Genomic DNA, 18,492 nt, shown 5'->3' on the forward strand with positions numbered 1-18,492 from the left:
GAAACAATATTATATGTTTGTTAAATTCCCAGGCTAACCCAGAGACATGTTCATAACCTAATGTTGCTGACCTCTGATTTTAAATATACTGATTTCAAATTCCAGGACCTGGGAGCAAGACAGTACAGGAGAGAGTAGGAAAAAGAGAAGAGCTTACTCTCTTTGCTAGCTACTAAGATATGAACAGCAGGAAGGCTTTGGCTTTCCTAGGGTTGCTTGCAATTTTAAATTTAAAATTTTTAAACTCTGTAGAATCATTGGTGGAATTGCAGCCAATGTAATTTAAAGATTTAAGGGAGAAATATTTTCATCCTGTACTACACTTGTATACAATTGAGTACTTGCTGGTATAGAGGAAGGACAGTGGTCACAATTTATGTTTTTGATCTTTTGCAATTTGGGATTAGGACCTTCCTGTAAATATTCTTTTGTTTCAGGGCAGAGGTGGGGTATAAAGGGAGGTGTATGTGTTTTGTTTTTCCTTTAAAGATCTTCTATTTATTGTTTTGTATGATTTAAATATTTTCTTTTTATTGTAGGTTTATGGTAAATATACCAGTTCTAGAACAAATTAATCAGATTTTACACATCTTGTTTATATTTTTACCCTTTCTGTGGGCACTCGGGACCCTACCCCCACCTGATGCACTTTTCTTATGGGCAATGGAGCAGGTTTTAGAGTTTGGCCTTGGAGGCTCGTCTATGTCAACCCACCTACGGTAATTATTTTAAATATTAAAGTGATATGTAATTTATTCTCAAAGAACATTTTTTCTTTTCAAGCAGATCTTTTTTTTTCCCCTCTGCAGGTTGTTAATAATGTTCATCATTTCTACTGGAACAGCTGTAACATCATATTTCATTCCCAGCACTGTTGGTGTGGTTCTTTTCATGACTGGACTTGGATTCTTACTGAGTCTTAACCTAAGTGAGATTGTTTTTGGCTTCAAACACAGTGTGACCGGACACAGAGTTGGAACCAAATCTAAGGCTTTACCCAATGGTTTGGAAAAACAGTTTACTTGGAAGGAATACCTTTTCTACGGCATTGTATTAGTCTTGGCTCTCTTAGAAACTGGTTTGTTGCATCACTTTGCTGGTTTCTCACAGAATTCCAAAAACAGTCCCCAGGCTATTGTTGGCTATATTTTGATGATATTACTTATAATACTATGGATACTTAAAGAAATTCAAAGTGTCTATATATTTGGAATTTTCCGGAACCCTATCTATCCAAAGCATATGCGGACTGTGACTTTATTCCTAGAGAAGCAAACAACGCTCATGAAGATTGGTGTTGTCAGACGGATTTTGATAAATCTAGGTAGGAAGACAAATATTAATAAACTTGTATTTTATCTAGGAAGTGTATAAAAATATTATGGAATTCCTGTATTTGTATAATGTTATACTGCATACAAGTGTTTATTTGTTTATGTTTTGGTTTATTTATTGGTTTTTTTAGCTCATTGCTTAAATGTGCTCATAAAAATACTCATAGGCCAAAATAAAATATGGTAGAAGGGGTTATTTTGCCTTCATTAAATTTGTCTCTTTTCTTGTTTGCCTTAGTGTCACCTTTTGCTATGATAGCATTTCTTTCATTGGACAGTTCCTTACAAGGACTCCACTCTGTGTCTGTCTCCATTGGATTCACAAGAGCTTTTAGAATGGTAATGCTAATATGCACTTAATAGTATTTTCCTATTCCCAAATTTAATTATGATTTTGTTTACTCTAACAGTTTACTTAGATTATCAAATTCTGCCTAATAAAGTGGTAAATTTGTGTACTGCAGGTATGGCAGAATACAGAAAATGCTTTATTGGAGACAGTCATTGTATCATCAGTGCACTTGTTGATCTCCAATACAGACATATGGTGGAACCGAAATCTGGATACAGGAATCAGACTCTTACTGGTAAATATATTTTTAACAGCTTTAATGAGATGTATTTCATATACCATAAAATCATTCGCTTAAAGTGTAAAGTTCTGCGATGTATATTCAGAACTTTGCAGCCATCACCACAATCTAATTTTAGAATATTTACAACATCCCAAAAAGAAACCTCATACACATTAATAGTCATTTCCATTCTGCTCTCCATCTCATCTACTCCCTACTCCAGCCACAGCAACCATTAATCTACTTTCTGTCTCTAAGGATTTGCCAATTCTGGACATTTCACACGAATATGATTATACAGTATGTTGTCTTTTGCATCTGGCTTCTTTCTCTTAATGTTTTCAAGATTCATCCATGTTGTAGCATGTATCAGTATTTTATTCTTTTTTATTGCTGAAAAATATTCCATTGTATGGATATATCACATATAGTTAATTCATTCATTAAATGATAGATATTTAGGTTGTCGCCACTTTTTGACTATTATGAATAATGCTGCTATGAACATTCAAGTACAAGTTTTTATATGGACATGTGAGTTCGTTTCTGTCAGGTATGTTTACCTAGGACTGGAATTTCAGTTACACACGAACTTTATGTCTTAACACTTCAAGGTATTGCCAAACATTTTTCCAAAATGATTGCACCATTTTACATTCTCACCAGCAGTGTATGAGGATTCTAATTTCTCTACATTCTCACCAACAGTTGTTATCTGACTTTTTCATTATAGCATTGTCATGGGTCTTTTCACGATTTTGGTACTGCATTTCTCTGAATACTAATGATTCATCTTTACATATGTTTCTTGGCCCTATGTGTATGTTTTTGGGGAAATGTCTGTTCAACTTCTTTGCCCATTTTTACCTGGGCTACTTGACTTCTTACTGTTAAGTTTAAGAGTTCTTTATATATTCTGGATACAAGTTCCTTGACAGATATATGACAAGCAAAAGTTTTCTCCCATTCTGTAGGTTGTCTTTAGCTTTCTTGATAATGTCCCTTGAAGCAAAAAAGTTTTAATTTTGATGAAATTCAATCTATCTATTTTTTTCTTTTGTTGCTTGTATTTTTGGTGTCATATCTAATAAACACTGCCTATTCAAGATCGTAAAGATTTGCTATGTTTTCTTCTAAGAGTTTTATAGTTTTAGCTCTTACATTTGGGTCTGTGATCTACTCGGAGTTAATTGTTGTATATGTTATGAGGTAGGATTCCAAATCCATTCTTTTGTATATGAATGTACAATGGTTTCAGCATAATTTATTGAAAAAGCTATTCTTCCCTCAATGACTTTTCTTGGCACCCTGCCAGAAATCAAACAAATGTAAGGGTTTATTTCTGGGCTCTTATTCTTTTTTCCATTCATCTATATGTCTATCCTTATGCCAGTACTACACTGTCTTGATTACAGTAGCTTTGTAGTAGGTTTTAAAATTGGGAAGTGTGAATGTTATGACTTTGTTTTTCTTTTTCAAGATTGTTTAGACTATTCTGGTACCTTTGTGTTACCATAGAAATATTGGTTTTGGCTTTTCAAGTTTTTCAAAAAGGCATCTGAGACTTTGATAGAGATTGCCTTAGATCTGTAGATAAAATTTGGGGAATATTGCTGAAACCGAGCAGGACCCTGTGGGGCTCCTGGGCACAAAAACCTTTCTGTGTCCCCTTCCCTGAGTTCCAAAGGGCAGGTTCAAACAGTTGCTAATCGGGGAAGGGAGAGGATGGAGAGACAAGTGAGGAACAGTCAAGAAACAATAGTGCAGCCTTAGGAGCAGGGTCCTGGTTCCTGCTCAAGGGATACACATAACAATATCTTTGAGCTCTTCTGCAGAACTAAAACCCCCACCAAATGGAAGGTGTTAACTACTTGATGAAGCACTCTTCATTCCAGAGAAGGTCACAGTTTGCCCATCATCACCTGATGCCAGATAATCTTTGGATTGAAGGAATGCAGCAAGGCACCCTGATCCTTACCAGCAACACTGCTCCCCTTGACTATAAAACTCCTCACCCCACCTCCACCACCACCACCCCCGGGTTTGGGACACACAGTTTTGAACACATTAACCCGTTGTGGCCCCCTTTGCCTGGCAAAGCAATAAAACTATTCTACTTCACCCAAAACTCTTGTCTCTGAGATTCAATTCAGTGTCGGGATACAGAGGCTAGATTTGGCTTCGTTGCTGTCTTAGAAATATTAATTCTTCCCATTCATCTACATGACATGTCTTCATGTTTATTTATATCTTCTTTATGTCAACATTGTTTTGTAGTTTTCAGTGTACAAGTCTTACAGTTTTATTAAATATTATTCCTAAGTATTTTATTCTTTTTGATGATATTATAAGTAGATTGTTTTCTTAATTTTTTGGATTGTTTATTGCTCAAGTATAAACTGCAGTTGATTAGTTAATGTTAATCTTATATCCTGAAACCTCACTGAAATGTTTTATTGTTTCTAATAGATTTTTAGTGGATTTCTTAGGATATTCTGTATATGAGATCATGTCATCTGCAAATTAGATATAGTTTTACTTCTTCCTTTCCATTCCTTTCCAATCTGGATGTCTTTCATTTCTTTTTCTTACCTAATTGCCCTGGCTAGAACCTCCAGTATAATGTTGAATAGAAGAGGTAAGAGTGGACATCTTAATGAGGAAAGCATTCAGTCTTTCTCCATTAAGTTGATGTCTGTCTTTTACCATTCCTGCTTCTATTCCTAGTTAAACTTTTTTATCCTGGAGGGTGTTGGATTTTGCCTCTTCTATGTCTATTGAAATAGTCATGTGGTTTTAGTTTTTTAATCTACTAACATGGTGTAATATATTGATTTTCAGTTGTTAAACCAATCATGCATTCCTGTAATAAATCTCACTCAGTCTTGGTGTATAGTCTTGTCTTTATGTTGCAGGATTCAGTTGGCTAGTGTTTTGTTGAGAATTTTTGTCTGATGTATATATTTGTGGCTTTCTTTTCGTATCTTTCGTTTACATATCAGAATAGCAGTGACCTCATAGAATGAGGTGGGAATTTCATATCAATAATCTTGAATGTAGTATTCAGTATGTATCTTAAAATATTCTGTACTATGTAGTATTTTGTAGTATGGAAGCCATCTGGGCCTCAGCTTTTCTCTTTGGGTAGCTTTTAAATTGTTAATTCAGTTTCTCTACTTGTTATAGGTATATTCAGATTTTCTATTTCTTCTTGAGTTGGTTTCAGTAATTTATGTCTTTTTCTAGGAGGTTGTCAGTTTCATCTAAGTGATCTACTTTATTGGCATATCGTTGTTCATAATATTCTCTTATAATTCTTTTTATTTTGTTCTGTAAGATTGCTGGCAATGTAATCTCTTTCCTTCCTGATTTTAGTAATTTGAGTCTTCTATATATTTTTCTTGGTCAGTCTGGCTAAAGGTTTGTCAGTTTTGCTGATCTCAAAAAAAACAGCTTTTGGTTTCATTGATTTTTCTCTATTATTTTTCTATTCTCTGTTTTATTAATTTCCACTCCAATGTTTATTATTTCCTTACCTCTGCTTACTTGAGATTTAGTTGCTCTTTGTTTTCTAGTTTCCTAAGGTGGAAGATTAGGTTATTGGTTTAAGATCTTTCTGCTCTTTCATTTGTAGCTATAAATTTCCCTCTGAGGACTGGGTTTGCTGTATCACAAGTTTTGGTGTGTGTTTCATTCATCTGAAAATGTTTTCTTGTTTATCTTGTGATTTCTTCTTTGACCTGTTGGTTATTTAGGAATTTGTCTTTTAATTTCCAGATTTCTTTCTACTGTTGATTTAATTCAGTTTTGATTGAAGAACATACTTTTCATGATTCATATGAATACACTTAGTATGATTTCAGTCTATTGAGGTTTGTCTTATGGTATGATGTCTGTTTTTTAATCTGTAAAATATTCTCTAAAATAAGGATAAATTAAGGATAGTTGCTTAACTGTTTACTACTGCTAGTTCTCACGACTTAACAAGCATGTAATGCAAAGCTTAATCAACCTTAAGATAGACATAGCACTGTGTTCTCTTTAGTACTACTTTTTTTTTTAAGAGAGGTGAAACTTAAAAATGTAGTCTCATTTATTAATTGTGAGATTGGAGAAAATTATAACAAAGGATCTCATGTAAGGGCTATTTCCTCAAAAATATTGGAGCAGTAATAAAATTATAGTTTTTCTTATATGATCTTGAAAATTTATGAAAGGTATTTAAGAATAAAAACTTCATTTTTATGTCTCTGCAGGTTGGTATCATGCGTGATCGTCTGATTCAGTTCATCTCTAAATTGCAGTTTGCTGTGACCGTACTCTTGGCGTCATGGACAGAGAAAAAACGTAGAAAATCAACCACCACTTTATGTGTACTCAACATTGTCTTCTCTCCATTCGTGTTTGTCTTCATAGTTTTTTCTGCACTGCTCTCTTCTCCCTTACTCCCCCTCTTCACCCTTCCTTTGTTCTTGGTGGGGTTTCCTCGACCTATTCAGAGTTGGCCAGGAGTTGTGGGTACCACAGCCTGTGTGTGTGCAGATACAGTGTACTACTACCAGATGGTCCCGAGTTTGAACACTGCCCTGCAGTCTGCAATGGCAGCTGGAAGTTTAGGTAAGTAAATGGGTTGTGCTTAAGAAATCCTCACAAATGCATATAAAGTACAAAAAAATGAACAGACAGAAAAACAGTCTTTTGATCCAGCAGTTATACAGATTCTAATACTTTGATGTGCAGGCAGAAAGACTAAATATGAAGAAGTATATCTCCTACTCCTTATTTTGAGGGAAATAAAGTTATAAAATAAAAATATGAAGTGAAAATTTCATTTAGGTGATTTGACAATTTTTAAAAAACATTTTCTTGACTAAAATCAAGTTATAGTCCCCCTATGAAACATGAAACACCTTATCCCAAAATTTTCATGAATTTTAATGAGTTCATGTCAAGTAGATGTAACAGCTTAGGCCCATAAAGAGTGAAAACTAGCATTATATAAATATCAGATTGAAGAGCTTAAAGGAGTCTGCTTGTATCTTATTAGTTAATGTCTAGCAACTTGTCTGACAAGGTTAGAGGGTAAGGTAACATAAAAGCTTTGGTCAGTGATCGGTAACCTCCCAAAATGAAGTGCTATATGAATATTAGCAAGATTTTTGATGAGAATGAGCTAATATTATAATTATAATTTTGTGATAATTTTATAATTTCATCATACACTAACTGTAAATTCAGCTATATTGTACTTCTCAAGGTTGGTTTTAGATAAAGTACAAGCCGATGACAATAGTGTGTTGTCTCCTACGGTATGCTTTAGCCCCTGAACTTGTTTTAGGTATGTCCAGCGACTTCCTAGCAGACTGACTCCCCTGGCAGAGAGTAGCAATTTAAAATTAGAATTTTAATGAAATGTTTATTTGGGTTGAACTTTTCTAATTATCTATTATGTGAGACAATTTAGGAAAAATTATATTTTTGTAATACAAATTTTTTATGAATAATCATTTTCCTTATAGGAAATATTCTACACTTTTAATACTTTCATACAGTTCCAATTAATTTTTATTATATAGTGCAATGCCACTTTTTAAAATGCCTGTAACGTTAAACTCACATCTGAAATAATAAATACCTTAGTAATAAGGTAGAAATTATACGTTATTATCAAGTCAATTATATTCAACCAGTAAGTGTGTTGTAAAGTATTTCCTGGGAGAAAAACAGAAAACAGTGAGGTAACATTTCACACACATCTGATTGACAAAAATATAAAAAAAGTCTGACATTAACAAGTATTGGCTAGGGAGTGGGGAACAGGAACTCTCAAACCCTGTTGAAAGGGAATGTGTAAATTCATACAGCTACCTTGAAGAGTAAACTTAATAGTCTGTAGTAAAGATGTACATATCCCATGGCCTAGGAATTCCAGTTTTAAATTCCATGATCCAGTGATTGCAATTCTAGAGAAACTCTTGGACGTGTGTCTTGAGGGTCCCCAAGACCATTCCCAAATTTGATGATTTTCTAGGGGGACACATAGGACAGCATATAGTTGTGCTCATAGCTAAGATTTAGTATAGTAAAAGGATGCAGAACAAATACAGCAAAGGAAAAGTCACATGGGGTGAGAGACTGGGTGAAAGCTTCCAGGCATCCTTTCCCAGTGGAGTTACACAGAACGTGCTTAATTCCCCAGCGCCTTGTTGTGACAGTATGTGTGATATGTTGACTACTGGGGAAGTTTATTTGAGACTCAATGCCTAAGGCTTATATTGAGGGCTGGTCATGTAGGCACCCGCTGCCTACGAAATACCAAAATTTCAGGCTCCCAAAAGGAAAGCAAGTGCTCAGTATAAACTGTATTCTTTGCACAGACAGTTTAGGCACAATGCGAGACTGTTTATCAGGTAGGGTGGTGAGAGCTCTTTTGAAATACAAGTTCCCAGTTTCCAGTCAAGGGCCAACTTTGTAAGCAGGCCTTTCAACAGACAGCAGTTATTTCTGCTATGTTAACTCTTTCTACGTAACACACTGTACAAGCAGACTTGTACGAAGATAATTTATACAGCATTATTTATAATAGTGAAAAATTGGAAAACATCTGAAATGTTATCAGGGAAATGAATATTTAAATTCAGCTATATTTGTAGAATGAATTCTCAGTATAGTTACAGTGAAGGAGCTTTGTAGTCGATATATAATGTCTCAGAGACAATGTTGAGAGAAAAACTAAGTTTTAAGAGTATTTGTACAGTGTGGTAGATCGCATTTTATGTAAATTTTTAACACCACAAATTTATAGGCATGTATATAAAAATGTCCAAAATGTTTTAAATCATTAATGTGAAGTTGGCTTTTATATATTTAATATATTTTCCTAATATATTTAATATGTATTTAGGGTTTTACATAACAGGTTCTAATTTGTTGTTTTTCTGGAAAATATATTCTTAATTCTTATAAATTATCACCTGTAGATTTTCTCTTCCAACTGTTCCTGTAAAGAGCTTAATTTAATGCCTCCTGATATGCAATGGATAGTTGTTTGTATTCTTGACCTAAAAAGAGGGTAGAAAGAATTATTAATTAGTTCCAAGTGTGTTATTAATTTTAAAGATTCACGTGGCAAAATAAAACAAGCTTGAACAATTACTTACTTTTTTTTTCTAATTTGTTTTAGGTCTCCTCTTACCTGGGTCTCATTACTTGGGCCGTTTTCAGGATCGTTTAATATGGATAATGATTCTAGAATGTGGCTATACTTATTGCTGTATTAACATTAAGGTCAATGTGCATTTGAAACCTCTCTAGTACATGTGTAAAAATTTTGTTATGCACACATCAAAGAATTAACAGCTCACTTTGGAAGAGTATTTTTTTACTTGTGAAAACACTTAGGATTGTTAAAGTGTATTTCAGTATGCACATATTGATAGACAGACTAGTGTTGACTGTATGATAGAGCATAGTAACAAAATACACTTGCCCCTTTTTTATCCAGTCTTATTCTTTTTATCCCTATCTAGTTGAGCATCTCAAAAAGGTGACTCAGTAATATTTTCTTCACTCCTATATCATATAAGCATTCTCAACTTAATATAAAAAACTTCTTTTGACCCCACTGCCCTTACCTGCTAATACTGTTTTTCTCCTTTCAGAGCAAAATGCCTTATTAGAGTCACTTATAATCATGTCTCCAATTTCATTTCTTCCATTTTTCTCTTCAACTTACTCTAGGTTTTTGACCCTATTACCTATTACTCTAGTAAAAACCGCTGTTGTCAAGGTCTCCAGTGGCTGTGGCATTGCTAAATCCAAGGATTGATTCTCAGACCCGTTCTTGACCTGTCAGCAGAATTTGACAGAGTTCATCTCTTCACTTGTTTCACGGATTAATCCTTGACAGTCTCCTTTGATGATTCCTTCTCTTTCCTTGACCTGTTAATATCAGACTGCCCCAGTCCTTGCAGAAAACTCCATCCTCTAGTGGCTCAGATCAAAAACATTTGGGCTTTAGTCCAATGATATTTGACTCCTTGTTTACTTCTATAACGCATATCCAATCCAACAAGAAATCCTGTTGGCTCTGCCTTTAAGTCATATCCTGTATCCCACCACTTCTCACCACCCTACTTTCAGCCACCTTCATTTCTTTCCTGGATAGCTGCAATCACTTCCTAATTGGTCTCTCCGCTTCTGCCTCTGGCCCCCTACAGCCTATTATCAACCAGAATGATCTTTAAAATCTAAGTCAGATCATGTCACTTCCCTACTCAAAATCCTACAGTGAATATCTTCTTTTGTTCAGAGTAAAAGCCAAGGCCCTAAAGGGTCAGGCTCCCTATTTGGTCTCATCTGCTCCTTTAACCATCTCACCCTACTCCGGCATACTGGCTGTTCCCTCTGCCTGGAGCACTCTTCCTCAGACAGCCACACAGCTAACTCCATCACCACCTTTAAGGCTTTGCTCAAATGTCACCTTCCCAATGAGGTCTACTGTGGGCATCCTATTTAAAATTGAATACCCACTCCCATTCCTGCCTGCACTTCCAATCCTCCTTGCTTGCTTTACTTTTTCTCTATTTTCATAACACTTATACCTTCTAGCAAACTATGTAATTTACTTATTAATTTTATTGTTGATTACCTGTGTTCCTCCACTCTCTAATATAAATGTTGCAAGAGCAAGGATCTCTGTTTTTATTTGGAGAATATATCCTGAGCCCCTGGAACAGGGCCTGGCACATAGTAGGCCCTTAATAAATATTTGTTGAATGAGTAGTGAATGAATGAATAAAATTGGATAAAATTGGATAAAATTGCTGGTGACTAAAAAGCTGTTCCTTTAGTCCAGTGGTTCTCAAAATGCAGTTCTCCAGATTAGTAATTTTAACATGTCCTGGGAACTTTTTAGAAATGGAAATTCTTAGGCCTCACCCCAGACCTACTGAATCAGAAACTCTGGGGGGGGCGGTGCCCAGCAGTCTGTGTTTTAACAAGCCTTCCAGTGATTCTGACTCACCTAAAGTTTGAGAACTACTGCTCTAGTCTAACATGTACAAGTAGGAGAAGGCAAAAAATCATGTAGAATATGGAGGACATTTTCATTGCTTAATTTAGTTCTATTTTTTTAATGGTACAGTTTTATAATACCTAATAATGTGGGTCCTTTTATTGATCTTTTATGCTCCATGAAATATATGATATAAAGATATAGTTTTTGGTGGCAGTCTTTCTTTCTTTCTTTTTCATTTTTCCGGACACAAGCTTGCTTAGATATACCATCTACTAACATTTATATAACACTTTAAATTTGACAAGACACTTTCATTACTTGCTTTTCTCTTCACAACCCTATGTGCCAGGGTTATTTTTCTTTGAAAGAGAAGCAAAAGGAATCTCAGGGGGTAAGTGACCTACTCAAGATTGTGTACTAGCATCTGGCAGAGCCATGATTTAAAAGCAGATTCTGATATCACATTCCGTGTTCTTTCCCTGGATCATAATACAACCTAACAGCATTGCCTTTTATTAAAATCACTGGTAGTTTTGTAAAGATGTATAAATAAATAAGCAATAATTAATAATAATAGTAAACAGTGACCTGAGGTATCCTCTTCAAGTGATTCCTTCTAGCGAAGTAATCAAAATGGGTTTAAAATTTATATAAGGACATATTCATAATATTCATTCTTTCAGCATATATTTGTTGCATCCCTCATTGTGTGCCAAGTACTAGTTTAGGCACTGAGGATACAGTAGTAACCAAAAGAGAGCTGCTCTGTGGAGTTTATATTGTAGTTGGAGGAGATAGATAATAATCAAATACATAAATCTGTATTATTATTACGTTATTATAATTTTTTAACTGGAACAAAGGAATAGTTAGATAAATTATGGCATATCCATATAGTAGAATACTGCTCTCATATAAAGTAGGTTGGAAAGGATACAAAGCTAATGTGCATATTGTGTAGTTCCAATTTTGCTCCCCCCTCAAATTTGTATAATTTTTAAAAGTTTTTAACAAGTGTGATTCAACCTTGATGTACAGTCTTAAAATTATGGTCATACTCATTAAAATTGTTTTGCTCATTTCCAGTGGAATTTCTAAAATTTCTTTAAAAATATAGCATTATTTTTCATATCTGTATCCAACATCAAATATATTGTGTCATTAAGTTTGAATTAAGGTGTAGCTCTTGGGTTAAAGACTATTTTTGCATTTTACATATTTTTATTTTGAGAATCCAATCCATGAGTATTTACAAAACTAGTTACTTTTCTCTGTGTAATAAGTAATCATAAACTCAAGTATTTTCTTATTTCCTCTTTAGGGGTTAGAATTGCAAGAGACATCCTGTCATACTGCTGAAGCTCGAAGAGTTGACGAAGTTTTTGAAGGTGCCTTTGAACAAGAAGAATATGCAAGAGTATGTTCCATTAATGAACACTTTGGAAATGTCTTGACACCCTGTACTGTTTTGCCTGTGAAACTCTATTCTGATGCCAGGAATGTCCTGTCTGGAATAATTGATTCCCATGACAACTTAAAAGAATTTAAAGGTGACCTTGTTAAAGTACTTGTGTGGATACTTCTTCAGTACTGTTCCAGAAGGTCCAACATGCAGGAAAATGTTCACAAAACTGAAAATAAAGGGAAAGCATCTCTAATAATCCTTCCTCCTTTGAATACTTCACCACAAACCGAATCCCCAGAAGACACAGATAGTTTAAATTCAGAAAATTTGGATGACTGGTCTGATGATGTTTTTGGTGAAGAGCCAACTATCAAAAAAGGAAAAGAAGAAAAAGATCAGTTGAAAGTTTTGCCAGGTATAAATTTGCCTATTCCAGGATCAGTGGAATCACAGAGGGTTGGTAAACATTCTACAGGCACAGTTACTGAAAATAGTCTTTACCAAGCAGTTGCATTGGGATACCCTGCTACTGACAAAGGGAAACAAGAAGCCGTGGCATACATCCCTCTCATGGAGTTCAGTTGTTCTCATTCTCACTTGTTAAGCTTACCTGAAGAGTGGATATCTAATTGTTTGCCTAATTCCAAAGTGAAGGAGATGAGCTCATTATTTCCAGAAGACTGGTACCACTTTGTTTTAAGGCAGTTGGAATGTTTTCATTCAGAAGAAAATGCCTCAAATGTAGTGGAAGAAATTGCAAAGGACAAAGTTTTAAAAGACTTTTATGTTCATGCAGTAATGACTTGTTATTTTAGTTTGTTTGGAGTAGACAATATGATTCCTAGTCCTGGTCATATATTGAGAGTCTACAGTGGTGTTTTCCCTTGGTCTCTTGCCTTGGATTGGCTCACAGAAAAGCCAGAACTGTTCCAACTAGCCCTAAAAGCTTTCAGGTAATTCATTTTGATTACATACAAGTTGTAACATTGGCCAAAAAACGTTGATTTTTTTATAACGTAGAAGGAGATGCTCTTTCATTTCTAATTTTAAAAAATAATCACTTTCCAAAAAATGAAAAATGCTTGGTATGTACTCTGATTATATCGGGAGCACACTTAAATTTGTACTTTCTTTTTATGTGGAGAACCTGTTTTTTGTATGGCTTACTGGATTGTTTTGCTTTAACTCTTATCATTTCTCCCAGATCTTTTTTTCTGAAATATGTATGATTTCAGTTCAGTGTCTTTAAAAATCTATTTCATCTATAAAGTTGATTTTAAAAATTCTAAAATTCTTTGTTTCTCCATTTTTTAGGTATACTCTGAAACTAATGATTGATAAAGCGAGCTTAGGTCCAATAGAAGACTTTAAAGAGCTGACTAACTGCCTTGAAGAATATGAAAGTGACTGGTACATTGGTTTGGTATCTGATGAAAAGTGGAAGGAAGCAATTTTACAAGAAAAACCATACTTGTTTTCTCTGGGGTATGATCCTAATATGGTAAGGTTAAAAATGTGTTCTTAAACATTTTCGTATACTAACCTTAAAGAATAGAAATCAGTTATAAAGTATTTAACCTAAGTGATAGAGGTAACATTCTAGGTATAAATATATTAATTATAGTATTAAGGTATTTGTAATCATGACTTTATGGCCAATCAGTCCTAGAATGACTGATTATTTACTTTGGCAAAGCTAATAGGAGCCAATAAAGAATGTTGTGTAGCTATTATGCAGTAACTGAGCTATAAGATAGTCAAGTAAATGTAATTTGCTATAGCATATTTGACTAAATGGGTTGTATTTATATGGCAAATTCAATTACTTTGGATTTGAATCCTAGAAGAAAAATTTGTAATTTGTAAGCAAGTCTGACTTGTGAAAATTCAGAGACTCTAAATAAGGAATGCCTTTTTTAAGATTTAGTACTTGTTCTCATTGCATTTAAAATGTCATTGAGTGTGCACAATATGAACGATTCAGTGTTATGAGCTTATTGTGGGTTCCACATGTGGTATTACTGCACATGTGCTTCCCAATGAAAATGATGAAAGTTATTTTTTAAAAACAACCATTTAAAGTCTTTGAAATGGTCCTAAGGGCATATAGCAAATAAACATTTATTAAAGAAAATCTTCTGAAACCTAAGAACAGTTAGAGACTACATCATTTGAACCAAGACCCACTGCCTCCCAGCTCAGCAAGACAGAAACTCCACTCAGGCTGGTATGGCCAAGAACACAGGGCTCCCTCTCCCCTCAGCTCCCAGTTGGAGGACTGTTTTCCCAGAAGAGGAAGGACTTCAGCATTTCTCATCTTACTCCCACCTGCCTATTGTGAGGCTTGGTTCTGGGCATGTGTAATCAAGAGGTTGGAACTCCCTTCTGGCCACCCCTAACTTGTTGGATGGAGGCTTTACCTGGGCCTAGTGTCACTGACAATCACGGGGCCTGATTCCTCTTGTCTGTGGATGTTCCACAGTGGGAGTGGCAAGCCAAGAAGACCTGAGTTTACTGCTCCCCCTCTACCAAACACATGTCCTGAAGCATAGGTGTTACTCAGAAGTGCGTCATTATCTTACACCCCAGTTCCAGCGCTCTGGCTCAGAGATTCTGCCCACTGGGAGAAGCAGACCATTAAAAAAAAAAAAGCTCTAGATCTCTTACCAAAGGAAGTGACTGCATTTGCACATAGTGTGGACACACTGAAGCTTAAGATGTTCCTCAAAAAACAGCGGAGGTGGCGGTGAAAGTTACTAGAGGCAATTGCTAAAATCATTAGAGGTCTCAGCTGAACTGCAGGCCAGGTAGATTAACAGAGAGAACCAGGGAAAGAAACAGTGGAGAAGAGCCCTCCTGGGGTCAAAACAAATCTCAAACACTGACCTCCAAAACTGTTCTTTCAAAGGAGCCCAAATTTAATTGGATCACTCTGGAGCAATTTAGGTCCCAGGTCATTGTTGAAAATGTAGAGCAACCAGCTGGGTGTGAGCATTTAACAAAGAAAACCTTGCCAAAACCACTGCCATCCCATCATAACTGTGGGCACTCACAAGGCTGCACTCCCTGAGGAGCAATATCAAAGACTTCAAAATTGAACGGGAGGTAGGATTAACTTCACTAAAGTCATCCAGCCATTCACTAAGCAAATATGCAAATAATAATAACAAGCCCTGGGGTGGGGGGTAGAGAGGATCAATACCCAGAATTGCTGCAGTGTTACCTAAAATGTCCAGTTTTCAACAAAAATTAGGCAATATGAAAAAAACAGAAAAATAACAAGAAAGTCTGACCCATGTGTAGGGTGGTGGGAGGGGGGACATGACAGAAATGGCCTGTGAGATCAACGACATGTCAGGTTTAACAAAGATATCAAAGTAACCATTTTATATATATGTTCAAAGGACTGAAGGAAATTATGATTAAAGAACTAAACAAAGTGGGAAACGAAGTGCTTATAGAGGGAACCTACCTCAACATAATAAGGGCCATATATGAGAAGCCCACAGCTAACAACATACTCAGTGGTGAAGAACTGAAGGTATTTCCTCTAAGATCAGGAAAATGACAAGGTTGCCCACTCTCACCACTTGTATTCAACATAGTATTGGAAGTCCTAGCCAGATTGGAGAGGAAGAAATAAAACTGGTACTATTTGCAGATGATGTGATATTGTATATAGAAAACCCTATACTCTATAATAACAAACTATCAGAAAGAGAAATTAAGACAACAGTCCATTTACAATTGCATTAAAAGAATAAAATACCTAGGAATAAATTTTTTTTGTAATTGGAAGTTTGTACCTCTTAATCTCCTGCACCTACTTCTTTCCTCTCTCCATCCCCTTCCCCTTCTCCCTCCCCTCCGGCAACCACTTGTTTGTTTCCTATGTCTGTTTCTGTTTTTTTTTTTTTTAATGTTTGTTCATTTGTTTTTTTAGATTCCAAATATAAACAAAATCATATTTGTCTTTTTCTGTCTGACTTACTGCATTTAGCATAATAGCCTCTAGGTCCATCCATGTTGTCACAAATGGCAAGATTTCATTCTTTTTTATGGCTGATTAATATTCCATTGTATATATGCCACATCTTCTTCATTCATCTATTGATGGGCACTTAAGTTGCTTCCATATCTTGGCTATTATAAATAATGATGCAATGAACATAGGGGTGCACATATTTCTTTTCTTTTCTTTTTTTAAAAATTTATTTATTTTTTATTTTTGGCTGCATTGGTTCTTTGTTGCTGTGCATAGGCTTTCTCTAGTTGCAGGGGGCAAGGGATACTCTTTGTTGCGGTGCGCGGGCTTCTCATTGAGGGGGTTTCTCTTTGTTGCAGAGTATGGGCTCTAGGCACGCAGGCTTCAGTAGTTGTGGCACTCGGGCTCAGTAGTTGTGGCTCACGGGCTCTAGAGCACAGGCTCAGTAGTTGTGGCACATGGGCTTAGTTGCTCCGTGGCATGTGGGATCTTCCCCAGACCAGGGCTCGAACCCGTGTCCGCTGCATTGGCAGGTGGACTCTTAACCACTGCGCCACCAAGGAAGTCCTATACTTCTTTTAATTAGATAAATACCAAGGAGCAGAATTGCTGGATCATATGGTAGGTCTATTTTTAATTTTTTGAGGAATCTCCTTACTGTTTTTCATGGTGGCTGCACCAATTTACATTCCCACCAACAGTGCATGAGGGTTCTTTTTTCTCCACATCCTCACCAACACTTGTTATTTGTTGTTTTTTTGATAATAGCCATTCTGACAGGTGTGAGGTGATATCTCATTGTGGTTTTGATTTGCCTTGCCCTGATGATCAGTGATGTTGATCATCTTTTCATGTGCCTTTAGGCCATCTATATGTCTTCTTTGGAAAAATGTCTATTCAAGTCCTCTGCCCATTTTTAAATTGGGTTGTTTCTTTTGTTGATGTTGAGTTGTATGAGTTCTTTGTATATTTTGGACATTCATGCTTTATCAGGTATATTATTTGCAAATATATTCTGCAATTCAGTAAGTGGCCTTTTCGTTTAGTTTATAGTTTCCTTCACTGTGCAAAAGCTTTTTAGTTTGATGTAGTCCCATTTGTTTATTTTTGCTTTTGTTTCCTTTGCCTGAGGAGACAAGTATTGCAAGTCTCATGTAAAATAACTTACTGCCTGTGTTTTTGTCTCATGTATTGCAAGTCTCATGTAAAATAACTTACTGCCTGTGTTTTCGTCTAGAGGTTTTATAGTTTCAGGTCTTACATTTAAGTCTTTAATCCATTTTGAATTTGTGTATGATATGCGAGAATACTCCAGTTTCATTCATTTGTATGTAGCTGTCCAGTTTTCCCAACACTGTTTATTGAAGAGGCTGTCTTTTTCCCACTGTATGTTTTTGTCCCCTTTGTCATAGATTAATCACCCACATATGTGTGGGTTCATTTCTGGGCTCTCTGTTCTGTTCCATTGGTCTATGTACTGTTTTTTTGCCAGTACCATACTTTTGATTACTGTAGCTTTGTAATATATTTTGAATTCAGAGAGTGTGATACCTGCAGCTTTGTTTCCTCTCAAGATTGTTTTGACTATTTGGGGTCTTTTGTGTTTCTATACGAATTTTAGATTATTTGTTCTAGTTATGTGGAGAATGCCATTGGTATTTTTATAGGGATTGCATTGAATCTGTAGATTACCTTGGGCAGTATGGTCATTTTAGCAATATTAATTATTCCAATCCATGAACACAGTATCTCTTTCTGTCTGTTTGTGTCATCTTCTATTTCTTTCATCAGTATCTTATAGTTTAATGAGTACAGGTCTTTTACCTCCTTAGTTAGATTTATTCCTAGGTATTTTATTCTTTTTGATGCAATTGTGAATGGGGTTGTTTTCCCAAAAGAAAGCTGGGTTAGCAATGCTTATATCAGACAAAAGAGACTTTAAAACAAGGACTGTAACAAGAGACAAAGAAGGACATTACATAATGATCAAGGGATCAATCCAACAAAACGATATAACAATTGTAAATATTATGCGCCCAACATAGAAGCACGTAAATACTTAAAGCAAATATTAACAGACATAAAGGGAGAAATTAACAGTATCACAATAACAGTAGGGGACTTTAATTACCCCACTTGCATCAATGGACAGATTCTCCAGACAGAAAATCAAT

The 18,492-nt window shown here is 35.5% G+C and overlaps 2 protein-coding genes and 1 long non-coding RNA gene across 8 annotated transcripts in view; 2 read left to right on the forward strand and 1 right to left on the reverse strand.

Moving 5' to 3' along the window:
- LOC125963586 (uncharacterized) overlaps positions 1-18,492 on the forward strand; it is a 125,401-nt gene that overhangs the window by 26,815 nt on the left and 80,094 nt on the right. The window lies entirely within an intron of this gene.
- Positions 1-18,492, forward strand: part of PCNX4 (pecanex 4) — a 42,103-nt gene that overhangs the window by 15,449 nt on the left and 8,162 nt on the right. For 3 of the 6 annotated variants that reach the window (XM_012536545.3, XM_033404659.2, XM_033404662.2), the window contains 8 exons: positions 540-719; positions 810-1,324; positions 1,573-1,673; positions 1,799-1,921; positions 6,166-6,526; positions 9,093-9,196; positions 12,250-13,286; positions 13,648-13,834. In XM_012536545.3, the coding sequence (XP_012391999.1) occupies positions 540-719; positions 810-1,324; positions 1,573-1,673; positions 1,799-1,921; positions 6,166-6,526; positions 9,093-9,196; positions 12,250-13,286; positions 13,648-13,834 (2,608 nt within the window). The remainder of the gene's footprint in view (positions 1-539; positions 720-809; positions 1,325-1,572; positions 1,674-1,798; positions 1,922-6,165; positions 6,527-9,092; positions 9,197-12,249; positions 13,287-13,647; positions 13,835-18,492) is intronic. The other 3 variants (XM_033404663.2, XM_033404664.2, XM_033404660.2) reach the window with 2 other exon arrangements.
- DHRS7 (dehydrogenase/reductase 7) overlaps positions 10,721-18,492 on the reverse strand; it is a 36,279-nt gene continuing 28,507 nt past the window's right edge. The window contains exon 8 of the transcript XR_007475734.1: positions 10,721-12,700. The gene's annotated coding sequence lies outside the window, so the exon portion shown is untranslated. The remainder of the gene's footprint in view (positions 12,701-18,492) is intronic.

The sequence above is a fragment of the Orcinus orca genome, chromosome 2 (genome assembly GCF_937001465.1).
Source record: "Orcinus orca chromosome 2, mOrcOrc1.1, whole genome shotgun sequence".
Taxonomy (NCBI): domain Eukaryota; kingdom Metazoa; phylum Chordata; class Mammalia; order Artiodactyla; family Delphinidae; genus Orcinus; species Orcinus orca.